The 12,866-nt window shown below is 62.4% G+C and overlaps 3 protein-coding genes and 2 non-coding genes across 7 annotated transcripts in view; all 5 read left to right on the top strand.

Moving 5' to 3' along the window:
* The window catches only part of LOC113962942 (prostaglandin E synthase 3), a 7,744-nt gene extending 174 nt beyond the window's left edge, over positions 1 to 7,570 (top strand). Inside the window, exons 1-8 of one of the 3 annotated variants that reach the window (XM_027673739.1) lie at positions 192 to 319; positions 4,473 to 4,586; positions 4,691 to 4,760; positions 5,188 to 5,286; positions 5,489 to 5,578; positions 5,763 to 5,825; positions 6,246 to 6,270; positions 6,705 to 7,033. In XM_027673739.1, the coding sequence (XP_027529540.1) occupies positions 207 to 319; positions 4,473 to 4,586; positions 4,691 to 4,760; positions 5,188 to 5,286; positions 5,489 to 5,578; positions 5,763 to 5,825; positions 6,246 to 6,270; positions 6,705 to 6,724 (594 nt within the window). In that variant the 5' untranslated portion in view covers positions 192 to 206 and the 3' untranslated portion in view covers positions 6,725 to 7,033. Of the gene's footprint in view, positions 1 to 191; positions 320 to 1,538; positions 2,437 to 4,472; positions 4,587 to 4,690; positions 4,761 to 5,187; positions 5,287 to 5,488; positions 5,579 to 5,762; positions 5,826 to 6,245; positions 6,271 to 6,704 lie in introns of those variants that run through there. The other 2 variants (XM_027673738.1, XM_027673740.1) reach the window with 2 other exon arrangements.
* A 694-nt stretch (positions 7,571 to 8,264) lies between these two features.
* LOC113962941 (ATP synthase subunit beta, mitochondrial-like) lies at positions 8,265 to 11,529 on the top strand. Its single transcript, XM_027673736.1, has 10 exons — positions 8,265 to 8,447; positions 8,891 to 9,073; positions 9,397 to 9,571; positions 9,672 to 9,793; positions 10,035 to 10,219; positions 10,332 to 10,490; positions 10,562 to 10,684; positions 10,766 to 10,978; positions 11,063 to 11,264; positions 11,344 to 11,529. Exons 1-10 carry the CDS (start codon positions 8,300 to 8,302, stop codon positions 11,439 to 11,441), a joined length of 1,608 nt encoding a protein of 535 aa, XP_027529537.1. The 5' UTR covers positions 8,265 to 8,299; the 3' UTR covers positions 11,442 to 11,529.
* Positions 9,122 to 9,195, top strand: LOC113962944. Its single transcript, XR_003532608.1, has one exon. It is a non-coding gene; the product is annotated as a small nucleolar RNA SNORD59 (small nucleolar RNA).
* On the top strand, positions 9,884 to 9,959 carry LOC113962945. The gene has a single exon (XR_003532609.1). It is a non-coding gene; the product is annotated as a small nucleolar RNA SNORD59 (small nucleolar RNA).
* Positions 11,530 to 12,306: 777 nt separating the features above from the next.
* Positions 12,307 to 12,866, top strand: part of LOC113962940 (bromodomain adjacent to zinc finger domain protein 2A-like) — a gene marked incomplete at its 3' end in the record, with an annotated part of 5,656 nt that continues 5,096 nt past the window's right edge. Inside the window, exon 1 of the mRNA XM_027673735.1 lies at positions 12,307 to 12,372. The remainder of the gene's footprint in view (positions 12,373 to 12,866) is intronic.

The raw sequence follows: 12,866 nt of genomic DNA on the forward strand, positions 1-12,866 counted from the left end.
CGCGGGGGCTCCGAGCCGCGCGCTGACCTTGGGGCGGCCCCGGCGGGTCCCGTCCCGGTCGGTTTTTTGCCCCCGGGTTGGTTTTTTGCCCCCGGTTTAACTGCGGCGGGTCCGGCCCCGGTTACCGGGCGGGTAGGTTTACCGGCGCGGCCCCGGAGCCCCGCGGTGCGGGCGGGATGTCCCGCCCCCGCCCGAGGCTGCGCCGAATGAATGGGGCGGCGGGGGGTGCCGGGGGTCGTTGTGTGCGTTGCCCGGTGGGGTCGGTGGCCGCCGGGCACCCGCCGGTCGGTAGCGGCCGAAACGGCGGAAAAAACTCCCGGTAAGTAGCGCGTGGAGCCGCCCGGAGCGCGCAGAGGGGCGAATCTTGTTTACAAACTTCCACTTTTCCACTTAAAAACCCGCCGCCGGGTTTTGCCCCGTCCCTGGAATGCCCAAGGCCGGGCCGGACGGCGCTCGGAGCAGCCCGGGCTGCTGGAAGGTGTCGCTGCCCGTGGCAGGGGTGCAACGGGAGGACTTTTAAGGCTCCTTCCAACTCGGACCGTTCCACGATTCCGTGAAAGACCGAGGAACAGCGAGAAAGCCCCTCAGGAGCGGGTGGAAGCGCAGGAGCCCGGCACGGAACCCCCCCGGTGCTGCCCGTGCTGGATCCGCTCCACGTGCATCCCGGGCGGGATCCCGCGCTCCCGGGGAGCCCCAATTCACCGCCTTCCCCGGGGCCCTCCTGGGGCCGCTTCGGCCACCCGAGAGCGGCGGGACCTGCCCGCGGCAGAGCTCCGGCTCGGTGTGAGCGTTCCCTCGGAACGCGCCGGGGAAGACGAGATGGAGTTTTTCACGTGCGGGACCGACTTTTAAGAAGGAAATGTGGCCGCGGAGGGAAGGGCTGCGCTGCCCCCGGAGCTGCCATTCCCACACCTCCAGCGGCGGGACGAGGGGGAATGGCTTCAGACTGCCAGAGGGCAGGGGTGGGTGGGATACCGGGAAGAAATTCCTCCCTGTTTGAAATTCCTCCCTGTTCGGGTGGTGAAGCGCTGGAATGGATTTCCCAGGGGCTGCCCCATCCCTGGAAGTGTCCGAGGCCAGGCTGGACGGGGCTTGGAGCAACCTGGGCTAGTGGAAGGTGTCCCTGCCCATGGCAGGGGGTGGAATGGGATGAGAGTTATGGTCCCTTCCAGCCCAGGCCATTCCGTGGTTCCGTGACCTCCACGTGTCTGGCTGGAATGTCTGGAGGTTGTAGCACTTGCTGAGGTTTTATTTTGTCAGGAATTTGGTCTGAGGACAGAGTTACCCCTCGGGGACTGGTGGCTTTTGGTCCCTTGTCCCCAGTCAGGCGTTTCCTTGTGTTCTGAAACCCCCCATGGTGGAGCTGCTTCATCCTAACGTGACTGAAAGCGAGAGGGACGTGATAAAGTTGGACTTTTTTCGTTTAATTTCTGTAAAGTTCATCATCCTGAAACTGCAGCGCTGCTCCCTCTGCGTGGAGTCGTCTAAAATCTAAAATGAGGCTTTTTTTTAATTAAGAAAGCACCTTTCCGGGGTTTATAAGTGGAAAGAAAACTAATTCAGTAAAACAGGTTTTGTTGCTGTCTGGGGGGTAAATCCTGTTGGGAATCTGACTCCTGCAGTGTCCTCGGGCTGTGGGAGCTCCCAGGATGCTCCCAGGAAACAAAGGCAGGATTCCATAGGCACAGGATACCAGGACAGGTTTGGAAACTTCCTGAATCGCCGCGAACAGTGAGATCTGAGATTCCACTCGTGAGTTCAGCGGGTCAGAAGCTGCTGCTGTGCCAGAGACAGGGATATCCAGGGATATCCAGGCTGGAAGCGCAGCCCCCATGGAGCCACCGTGGATCAGGCAGAGCCACGAGGGCTCTGGGGTGAAGCTGAGCCTCCACGTTGCCCGTCAGTGCTGCTGGGAAGTTTCTAGAACCTGTTCCACCCTGCTGGAATCACAATTGTCGTCGGAATGTGGCGCCTGGAAGAGCCAGAGGAGCTCGGGAAGTCCCCAGAACGCGGGTGGAGGGGACAGAGGAAACCCTCTGGAGTGGGACACGGCGCCTCGTCCCCCGGGAAGCACACGGGAGGGAGGGAGCACGTTGGAGTCACCTCCTCCTTCCCAAAGAACTCGGTCCCGTGGCTCAGGGACAACCGGAGCCCCCCCTTGGCAGGAGGCCGAGGCTCGGCGGGGACAGAACTCTGTGCAACAGGTGACCCTGCTCCCGGGTCCTGGCGGTGCTCCAGCGCCTGGGAGAGGAGGAGACGGTTCCGTGGGGGTGTGGGAACGGCTCTGGAGCGCCGGGAGCACGTGCAGGGGCTGCTGTGTGTGGTTTGTCTCCTGGGAATCTCCGTGTGGGCAGGAGACTCGAACGAGCTGCGGCTTCCGCCCGGTCCCGGCTCTGGGCGGCAGCTCCGGCGCGTCCTGCGCGACTGGTTGGGACGGGGAGTTCTGACCGAGGCTCAGGGGGAGGTTTTCCCCTCCTCCCTTCGGGAGGGCGAGATGGGAAGAGCAGATAAAAGAAGGAGAGGCAGCTCTGGAATGGCGGCTCAGGGCGGCCGGCGCTGAATTCCTGGGGAAGCGGCGCAGGTTTGGGGTCAGAAACGTGAATTATGGCCGAGCCAAATCTGTTTGGGATCTCATTCCTCTCCAGCTCGGGTGTGTGTGTGTGTTTTCCTTGAGCTGAGCGAGATTTTTGGACGTGCTGTGAGTTCTGTGCCTCAAACCCCCGCTCTGGGCGGAGATCCCGAGGTCACGGCCGAGAGCCGGGATGTGTGTGGCTCCCTGGGAAGGCTGGAGATGTCTCCATTGACATTGAGAACTGGGAAGTGTTAACACTGCTCAGCCCCTGCGTCACCCGGGCAGGGACACTGAGATTTCTGTTGGATAACGGGGCTGGAGTGACTCCCCCAGGGTCCCACGCTGGGGTTTTGTCTCCCCACACAGAGGGAACAGAGTGGGGCGTTTCTCCTGCTCTTTTCCTCTGAGAGTCTTTCATTCCCTGTTAGAAGAGGATCCTTGTGCCCAAGAAGGAATTAAAAATACCCCAGTAAGAGAACTCCTGCTGTGCTGCTGCACTTCACCTGAGCAAGGTGATAATTAACATTCCCTGAAATGCAGCCGCAAGGGGAAGCGTCAGGTTTTCTCTCCTGGAACAGCATTTTGCTGAAACTCGAGGTTGAATTCAGAAAGCTCTTGTTTCTGTGTTCTTGGGAGTTAAATCCTTGCATGTTGGCCTCTGACCAGGTGTTCCTGCACCCACAAGAGTGTTGGGGCTGCCAGAGGCATCGTGGCTGCTGTCCCAGCCTTTCCCTGGGCTGGCACCAGTGTGTCCCAGTCCCCGTGGCACTGGGGGAGCTCAGAGCTGGCTGGTTTGGGGTTCAGCTGGGGCTGGGCTGGGCCCTGCTGTGGTTCATCCTGAGGACGTGTGGATGGGAGCAGGTAGGAACGTTTGGGGAACGTGAGTCACCTCCCTAAATGTGCCACAGCTCAATGCCAAGAATTAATCAATTGATGATCAGGTGAGTCAAAATCTGACCTGACAGTTTAGCAAAGGTCACCTTAATAAATGGTCTGAAAAGTTAATAATTGTGCTTGTAGAGCAGCACTGAGCCCAGAGGGATGAGTTCTGAGATCCCTCCCAACCCATTCCATGATTCTGTGATCTCAGGAAGACAGAGGAGTGTGAGGAACACCCGTGGCCTCTGTGCCTTAGCAACAGCCCTGCTGGGAGGCTCTTTGGTTCCCCTGGAATGCAGGCGTTCCCTGGGCTGGGCCACAGTTGCCAGGGAATAACTGGAGGGGGGAGGAGGGTGTCCAGGCCCTGCTGGGTCTCTCTCCCCAGTCCACTGAGCGCGGCCAGAGCGTTGCAGGTGAGTCCTCAGGTGGAACTGCAAACACCAGAGCTGCCCTGGACGTGCTGTTACCTATTGTGGTGGTTTTGGAAAGGGAGGAGAGTTCCAAAGTGTGTGGGAGTTCCAGTGTGAGTGTGCAGGAGGTTCTAGGAAGAGTTTGGAGCAAGGATTCTCCAGCTCTCGTACCTGTGCTGACACCAGCTGGGTCTCCATCACAGGAAATCTATTTTTTAATAGTGTCAGTGCCCAAAAAAGAGGTTTTCTCAGTGTTTTTGCTTGGGCTTGGTTTTAACTCTTAGGGTGGCAAAAACCACCCTGAAATCTGCCCAGGCAGCTGTGGGAGGTGGTGGAGCTTCTGCCTCGTCTGCAGTAGCTCATCTTAAAGTTTATCACAATTTTGATCTGCTGAAACATTTATTTCAGCCTCTCAGATTCCAGTGGCTCCTCCCAGGAGCTCTTGGGGGTGTTACGCACTGAATGCATCATTTCTTTTATTCACATCATCTTTGTTCATCCTTGAGCAGCTTTAAAGATGAATGATGAGCTCGAAATGCAGGTTTTGAAGGCAGGAGGGAGGTTTTTAGTTGAATTTGTTGCTGAAATGCCCAACCCTGCTGTGCCCACAGGCAGCCTGCCTCTGCCAAGTGGTACGACCGGAGGGACTACGTCTTTATCGAGTTCTGTGTCGAAGACAGCAAAGATGTTAATGTAAATTTTGAAAAGTCCAAACTCACGTTCAGGTGAGTAACTCGGGCACAGGGAGGTCCCCGAGGGCTGAGGAGAAGCAGATTTTGTTCCACGACATGTCCTGGGCTAAACACCAACTTCTTTTTCCTCTTTGCAGTTGTCTTGGAGGAAGTGATAACTTTAAACATTTAAACGAAATCGACCTTTTTAATAATATCGATCCAAATGTGAGTATCCTGAGGCTCCTCTTGGGTGTTCTTGGTGCTGGAACTGTGGATGTTCCATCCCTGGAAGAGTTCAGGGCTGGGTTGGGTGGGACTTGGACCAGCCTGGTCTAGTGGAAGCTGTTCCTGCCCAGGGCCAGGAGGTGGAGTGGGCTGATCTTTAACCCAAACCATTCTGGAGTTCTGTGATCCTGAAAAATCCCATCTGTTCTTTAGGCTGCTCCTGGGATTTTGGGGCAAAGAGTCCCTTAACCTGTAAGAATATGCTTGAGCTCAGATCCATGGAATTGTTTTTCAGGACAGAGTATTTTATCCTGAAGTGTTTTTCAGGATAAAGAATAAGTGGAGAGGTTTAAGACAGCTGAGGGATGTCAGCAGTTGGTGGTGAAGCTCATCCTGATGGTACTAATGGGTATTTGCTCTTTTTCAGGAATCAAAGCATAAAAGAACAGACAGATCCATCTTATGTTGTTTACGAAAAGGAGAGTCTGGTCAGGCATGGCCAAGGTTAACAAAAGAGAGGGCAAAGGTGGGTTTGGGCACCTGCTGCCCCCCCTGGCTTTTAATTTAGTGCATATTTGGGTCATGTTTGAATTCTGGAGCAGTTTTGGGTCACTTTTCCTGCTCCCAATCGGGCGGCAGCTCTCGTTAACCTGCTCTGACTGACAGCCGGGAACTTCCTTGTCCTTAAAGGATTCCTTGTCCTTAAGTAACTCCTTGTGTTGGTGCAGCTCAACTGGCTCAGCGTGGACTTCAACAACTGGAAAGACTGGGAAGATGATTCAGATGAAGACATGTCCAATTTCGATCGCTTTTCCGAGGTAGGGGGTGAGGAATTCCTGGGGTTCGGGGTTTGCAGGGCGATTAATCCCAGATTTTCTTGCATCCTTACCTTGCCCTGTCAAAGCAGCTGGGGGCTGTTGGTTTAGAGCCATTTCAGGCTGGTTTTGGGAGGAGAATGGGGTTGGATTCCCCTCGACTCGTGGCTGTTCTGTCTCTGAGCAGATGATGAACAACATGGGTGGAGACGACGACGTAGATTTGCCAGAAGTAGATGGGGCAGATGATGTGAGTATGTGGTTGGAGTAAACACGGGCAGGGCTGGTTAAGAAGTCTTGTGCTCCCCTCTTCAGCACTGCAGAAGGGTTAAATAGCCCCAAACCTTGTTTGGACGGGTGATGTCACCTGGGGAAGTCGCCTCCCTCCCTCTCAGCAGCGCTGAGGCCAGTGGGGGCACCTTGCAGTTTGGAGTCTGGGTCTCTCTGCAGTGACTGGGGGTTGTTGTGGGTCTGTGGGCTCTGCAGAGGCCAAACTGAGCTCGCTGAGTCCTGTGGAACCCGGAGTTCCTCAAAATCCCTGCTCTGCCCAAAGGGGATCCAGCTTCCCGCTGGATTTGGGAGCAGCAGCTCGTTCCTGGGGGGTGGTGGTAGAGGAAAGGCGCTTTCAGGGCCATCTGCTCCACTTAATGTTGTTTCTTTTCCTTTGCAGGACTCACCAGACAGTGATGATGAAAGTAAGTTGTTGTTTTCCCCTGACACAGCTGCTGAAGGCCTCGGGCAGGGCCGGCAGATGTTCCCCCCGTCCGTCCCACCGAGTCCTGGCAGGAGATGAAGCCAGTGCTGGGAGACAGCCTAATCTGGGAAAGCCTCTCCACACAAGCCCCAAACACCACTTTGACCTTCCCAGGCAGCTGCAGTCCCAGGGAGGGGCTGAGGCTTCAGGAGCAGCACATGCTTGGGGTGGCTCTGGCACAGATCTCCCTTGGGAAGAGGCCCCAAACTGCTCTGTGCCCTCCTTGGTCGAGGGCCAGGTCGTCTTGCTCGTGTCCCTTGTGACATAATGGGGCTCTGGTAGCTTTTAGAAAAACAAATAACTAAAAAAAAACCCCACATTACCCCACAAACCAGCCCTGAAACAATTCTCTTTTCTCTCTCTCTCTCTCTCTAGAAATGCCGGATCTGGAGTAAGGAAAACTGTCGTCTTCAGGGTTTTGGGGAAAGAACTTCATCACAACATTTCATAATTGAGATAAGAATTCCTGAGTTGATAGCCCTAAAGGGAGATCCTGCATCCTTTAACCCATTTTCAGTCCATTTTAAATGGCTTCACTGATGGTAGGTGTGTCCCATGGCACGGGGCGGTCTTAAGCCACGAGAGGCAATAACGTTATGCATGAACCGTTTTCCAGACTTCCAAAAAAAAGACAAACCAACCCCCCAATTGAGGTGTAGGCAATCCGTACAGAACAGTTGCAATAAAGTTTACAGAGCCTCCTTGCCTCGTAGCAGATGTAATTACAATGGGAGAACCCCTGAATTTACACCAAATGGTTGAGCATTTTTTTCCCCCCCTCTTTCCTCCTCCACGGCCTGAAATTGTCCGTTTGTACCGGGAACAAAACTTGTTGTCATTGGCTCCCCAAATTCAAGCAGGCGAGGCAACATCCCTCTGTGGTGTCTTCAGGTCTGTTCCACTTAAAGTTCGTATTGAAAAGGAAAAACCTAAAACTTCTCCTCGTTTGGTGTTGGGCCCCCCCCGAGCCCCCGAGCGGTGCCGGTGGCCGGAGCCTGTCCCTGGTTCCGTGTGACCCCCCCCAGACCTCCCCCCTCCTCGCCCGGGGTGAGTGGCTGTACATTGTTTGCTTTGTCAATCTGTACATTTAGACCAAATCGTATTTGCACTGTGGGTTTGGCAGCGAGTGACAGACCGTGGGGCCTGCGACCGGGCTGAGAAACCTCAATTTATGTTCAGAGCAGCTGGGATTTTTTTAATGTCTGCATTCTTTCTAATAAACTGTTGAAGACTCCCCTGGCTCTCCCTTCGGCCTGGGCCTTGTGCATTCCTCACCGCGGCAGGGGCAGGGGAGTCCTCCCTCCGGGGGGGACAGTGGGGTGGGACCCCCTCCTCTGGGGGCAGGGGGGGGGCCCCTTTCCCAGGGGGGGGGGGGGGGGGAGAGACCCCCCCGGGGGGGGGGGGCAGCAGGGCCCGTGGGGTGGGTTCTTCTCCCGGGGAGGATCCCTGCTCCTGGTGGAAGGGCAGCTGGGGGCTGGTGCGGTGGGCTCTGCTCCCCCGGGGGGCGGGTTCCCTTCTCGTGGGGAGCCGGTGGGGTGGGGCTTTTCCCCTGCGGGAGACAACGGGGAGTGCGGGGCCTGCCCAGTGCGGGGCAGCCCCTCGGGGCGGTGCGGTGACCCCCGGGCCCGGTGCGGTGACCGCCGGGCGGTCTCGGGCCCAGCGCGGCCCCGTCGCGGTCACGGCGCCCGCCCAAGGACAAGCACGGCCACGTGCGCCGCCGCTTCCGGCGACCTTCGCCCGGGCCCCGCCTCTTCCTCTCCGCCTCACCCTATCAACCCGCAGCGGGGCTTGACGAACGGCTCCAAAACCCAATCGCGAGGAGGCGCGGAGCGGGCGCCGCCTCAGCGCGGCCAATGGCAGCGCGGGCTCTGCCGGCGCGGCGGCCAATGGGCGAGACGGGGGCGCGCCGGGGCCCCGCCCCGCGAGCGCCGTGAGGGGCGGGCGGGACCCGCGGATCAGTCGGCGCCGCCATGTTGGGGCTCGCGGGTCGTTCCGCCGCCGCCGCCGCCGCCGCCGCGGCCCGGCCGCTGCTGCCCCGCGGGGCCGCCCCGGGCCGTGACCTCCTCCCGCTGCTCCTCGGCCGCGGGGCCGCCCCGGCCTCCGCCGCCCTCGGGGCGCGTGAGTGCGGGACGAGGCGGGGTCACCTTGGGGCCTGAGCGGGCCGGGGGCGTGGGGGGGGGGGGCGCGGGGGCTGCGGGTCCCCGTTAGCGGGGACGGGAGGGGTGTATGTCGTGCGGTCATGGGGGAGCGGCTCTGGGGGTTCCGGGGGTCGTGGGTGCATCGAGGGAGGAGCTCCTGGGCGCACTGAGGGGTCCAGCGTGCACGGAGGAGCGATCGGGGGGCCCCGGGTGTATCGGACGAGGGGTTTCGCGGGGTCCCAGGCGCACCGAGGAGGGTAGAGGGGTCCTGGCTGCACCGAGGGGCGCTCAGGGGGTCCTGATTTCACGGGGGAATCCAGGGGTCTCGGGCACACCCCCAGACCCGCGGGGGAGCCCCGTCCCCGCGCCCCCGAGGCACCGGCGCTGCCCTTCCCCGACCTTGACCCGTCCCTCTCCCCTCAGGCCGGGACTATGCGGCCCAGGCGGCCCCCGCCGCCAAGGCCGGCTCCACCACCGGCCGCATCGTGGCCGTCATCGGGGCCGTGGTGGACGTGCAGTTCGACGAGGGGCTGCCCCCCATCCTGAACGCCCTGGAGGTGCAGGGCAGGGAGACCCGGCTGGTGCTGGAGGTGGCTCAACACCTGGGTGAGCGCTTGGCACCAGGGACGGAGGGGACGGGGGTGGGGGGAATGTCCTCCTGTGATGATGTTTCCAATGACTTTCGTTCTCCTGAGCTTGCTGAAGCCACGGATTTCAATCTGAGGAGGAGGAAAATGGCTGCCCTCGAGGGCTGCGGCTGCGGGGCTGCAGCTGGAGCGCAGCCTGGGCTCTCGTTTTCCTCTGGGCTGTTTTATTCCTGCGTCCTTCTCTCAGCTGAACGTCCCCTTGGCAGGACCTGGGGAAGCCACCGGCAGCTGTGCCCGGGGTGAGCCCGAGGACGCTGCGGTGACCGTGCTGTCCTTGGCCAGGGGAGAACACCGTGCGCACCATCGCCATGGACGGCACCGAGGGGCTGGTCAGGGGGCAGAAGGTGCTGGACTCGGGTGCTCCCATCCGCATCCCCGTGGGCCCCGAGACCCTGGGCAGGATCATGAACGTCATCGGGGAGCCCATCGACGAGAGGGGCCCCATCACAACCAAACAGTGAGTGCTGCGGCCGTGCGGGTGTGAGCAGGGGGGGATCCTGCTCTCCTGGGGGTTTGGGGCAGCTGCTCAGCCCCTTCCTGTCCCTCTCCCACTCCAGGTTTGCTGCTATCCACGCCGAGGCCCCTGAGTTCGTGGAGATGAGCGTCGAGCAGGAGATCCTGGTGACGGGGATCAAGGTGGTGGATCTGCTGGCCCCCTACGCCAAGGGCGGCAAGATCGGTACGTGACCCCCGGAGTGGGAGGGGGGTCTGGGAAGGGGGGCATCTGCCAGCCCCCTTAAAGCTCCTGATGGTCCCCCTGGGACACTTTCCTTCGCTGATGATCCACTCCTTGACTTTTGTTCTCCTGAGCTTGCTGAAGCAACGCTTTTTTCCATCTGAGGAGGAAAGGGCTGAAGGGAGACCCGGGGGGCAGCTGGGCTGGCTCGGGGCTGAGCAGGACCCCCGTTCCCCCCTCCCAGGTTTGTTTGGAGGTGCTGGCGTCGGCAAGACCGTGCTGATCATGGAGCTGATCAACAACGTGGCCAAGGCCCACGGTGGTTACTCGGTGTTCGCCGGCGTGGGCGAGAGGACCCGCGAGGGCAACGACCTGTACCACGAGATGATCGAGTCTGGGGTCATCAACCTGAAAGATGCCACTTCCAAGGGGTGTGCAGGGTCCCCCGGGGGGAGCTGGGTCCCTTGGGGAGGTGGTGGGGGGATGCAGGGGGTGCCAGAGGGACACCGTGCTGACCTGGGGCACCATCCCACACCCGCAGGTCGCCCTGGTCTACGGGCAGATGAACGAGCCCCCGGGCGCCCGCGCCAGGGTGGCCCTGACGGGGCTGACGGTGGCCGAGTACTTCAGGGACCAGGAGGGTCAGGACGTGCTGCTCTTCATCGACAACATCTTCCGCTTCACCCAGGCCGGCTCCGAGGTCCGTGCTGGGCACGGGGGGTGCCCCTGCCCCGCGCTGGCACAGCCCCCTCACGCTCTGTCCCCGCGCAGGTGTCGGCCCTGCTGGGCAGAATCCCCTCGGCCGTGGGCTACCAGCCCACGCTGGCCACTGACATGGGCACCATGCAGGAGCGGATCACCACCACCCGCAAGGGCTCCATCACCTCAGTGCAGGTGAGGGCAGGGCCCAGGGGGGTCCCTGGGAGAGACCACATCACCTGCTTGGGGCCCACCGTCCCCTCCCTTCCCCCCCAGGCCATCTACGTGCCCGCCGATGACCTGACTGACCCTGCCCCTGCCACCACCTTCGCCCACTTGGATGCCACCACGGTGCTGTCCCGTGCCATCGCTGAGCTGGGCATCTACCCGGCCGTGGACCCCCTGGACTCCACCTCCCGCATCATGGACCCCAACATCGTGGGCCCCGAGCACTACGACGTGGCCCGGGGCGTGCAGAAGATCCTGCAGGTGAGGAGGGGGGGACGGGCAGCCCCCCGTGGGGTCCTGGGGGGTCAGTGCTGGCTGCTCACCCCCCCTGTGTGTCCCCCCCAGGACTACAAGTCGCTGCAGGACATCATTGCCATCCTGGGCATGGACGAGTTGTCCGAGGAGGACAAACTGACAGTGGCCCGTGCCCGCAAGATCCAGCGGTTCCTGTCCCAGCCCTTCCAGGTGGCCGAGGTCTTCACCGGCCACATGGGCAAGTTGGTGCCTCTGAAGGAGACCATCAAGGGCTTCAAGCAGATCCTGGCAGGTGAGGTGGCCCCCCCGGGGACTAGGGGAGAGCCTGGTCGGGCCCCCCCGCTGCCCCCTGACACGGTGTCTCCCCCCAGGTGAATACGACCACCTGCCCGAGCAGGCCTTCTACATGGTGGGGCCCATCGAGGAGGCCGTGGCCAAGGCAGAGAAGCTGGCAGAGGAACACGCCTGAGCCCCCCTGAACCCCCCCTGCCCCCCGGCTCCGCTGGGGCCGGACCCCCAGTATTTAACATTTCCAATAAAACATTGGCGAAAACGTTCCCAGGCTCTGTGTGCTGTGGCTCCTGGTGTGAGGGGTCGGGAGGGGTCGGGGTCCTGTGAGCCCCCTGCATGGGGAAGGCAAGGCTGGGGTTCCCTGAGCCCCCCAACCCCGTGTTGGGTTCTGGGCTCAGCTGCTGCAGCAGCACCGGGACCCCCGGCCTTGGGGTTCCCCAGGAGGGGGAAGAGCCCCCACTTACCCTGTGGGGTCACCAGGAGGGGGGGGACCCCCTTCTCCCCTGGGGTCTTCAGACCTGTCCCCGGCGGGGACAGCCCAGGAGGTGACAGATGCTGGTCCCGTGCCTGTCCCCATCCCGGTGTCCATCTGTCTGTCCCTGACCCCATCGTTCCTCCCCCCCGCGAGCACCACCCCGCCCCGTTCCAGCTCCACCATTTCACAGCACAAAGAGCCGGCCCGGCCCCGGCAGCTGCCGCTTTGTCCTCGGGGGTCCCCGGGGCCGGCCCGGCCCTCCCGGTGCGGGCCCGCGGGACACCCACACCGGGGGCACCGGGAGCGCCCCCCACCCCCCGCTCCGTCGGTGACCGCCCCCGGTGACGGGCCGGGCTCAGCCCCACGGAGGATCGGGGGGTCGCGGGGGTTGTCCCGCGGCGCGGTCCCGGTGCGGGGGTGCCCCCCCCGCCGCCTCCCCCCACCCCCGGCACGGAGGGGCCGCGGTCCCTTTAAATGGCGGCGCGTCCCCGGTGGCGGAGGGGGCGGCGGCGGCCGCTGACATCACGCGGGGCCGGGAGCACCTGCGCCCCGCCCGGCTCCGCCACCGGCACCGCAGCGCACCGGGCCGGGCGGGCACCGGGGCTGGAGCGGCCGCCCCCGCCGCCCCCCCCAGGTACGAACCGAGCGGGACGGGCCCCGGGGAGCGGGACACCGGGACCCACCGGGACCCCCGTGGGGCTGAGATGGCTGGACGGGGACCCCCGGATCTGTACCGGGACCCCCCGAGACCGGTCGGGCTGGACGGGGACCCCCCGGCTCGGACCGGCCCCCCCCCACCCTCCCGGGAGGCGCCACCGGGGGGGGATCCCCCGCACCGGGCCCCCCTTGCCCCGCACCGGGCGGGGATCCCCCCCCCGCTCCCCAGCGGCCGCACCGGGACAGCCCCCCCCGCACCGGGACCCCCTTCTCCCCCCGCCGCCCCCGCGCCCGGTGCCGCCCCCGGTCCCTGCGCAGCGCGGCCCGGCCGGTGCCGCGTGACGTCACCGGGGATCCCGGGGGCCAGCGCGGGCGGGGGGGGGCCCGGCGGACCCGCCGAACAACCGGGGGGCGTCGGGGCCCGGCAACGTCCCGGTCCCGCTGCGCCGCCGCTCTCGGGGTGGGGGGGGG

This window comes from Neopelma chrysocephalum, unplaced genomic scaffold (genome assembly GCF_003984885.1).
Source record: "Neopelma chrysocephalum unplaced genomic scaffold, ASM398488v2 Primary Assembly neopelma1_186346, whole genome shotgun sequence".
Classification (NCBI taxonomy): Eukaryota; Metazoa; Chordata; class Aves; order Passeriformes; family Pipridae; genus Neopelma; species Neopelma chrysocephalum.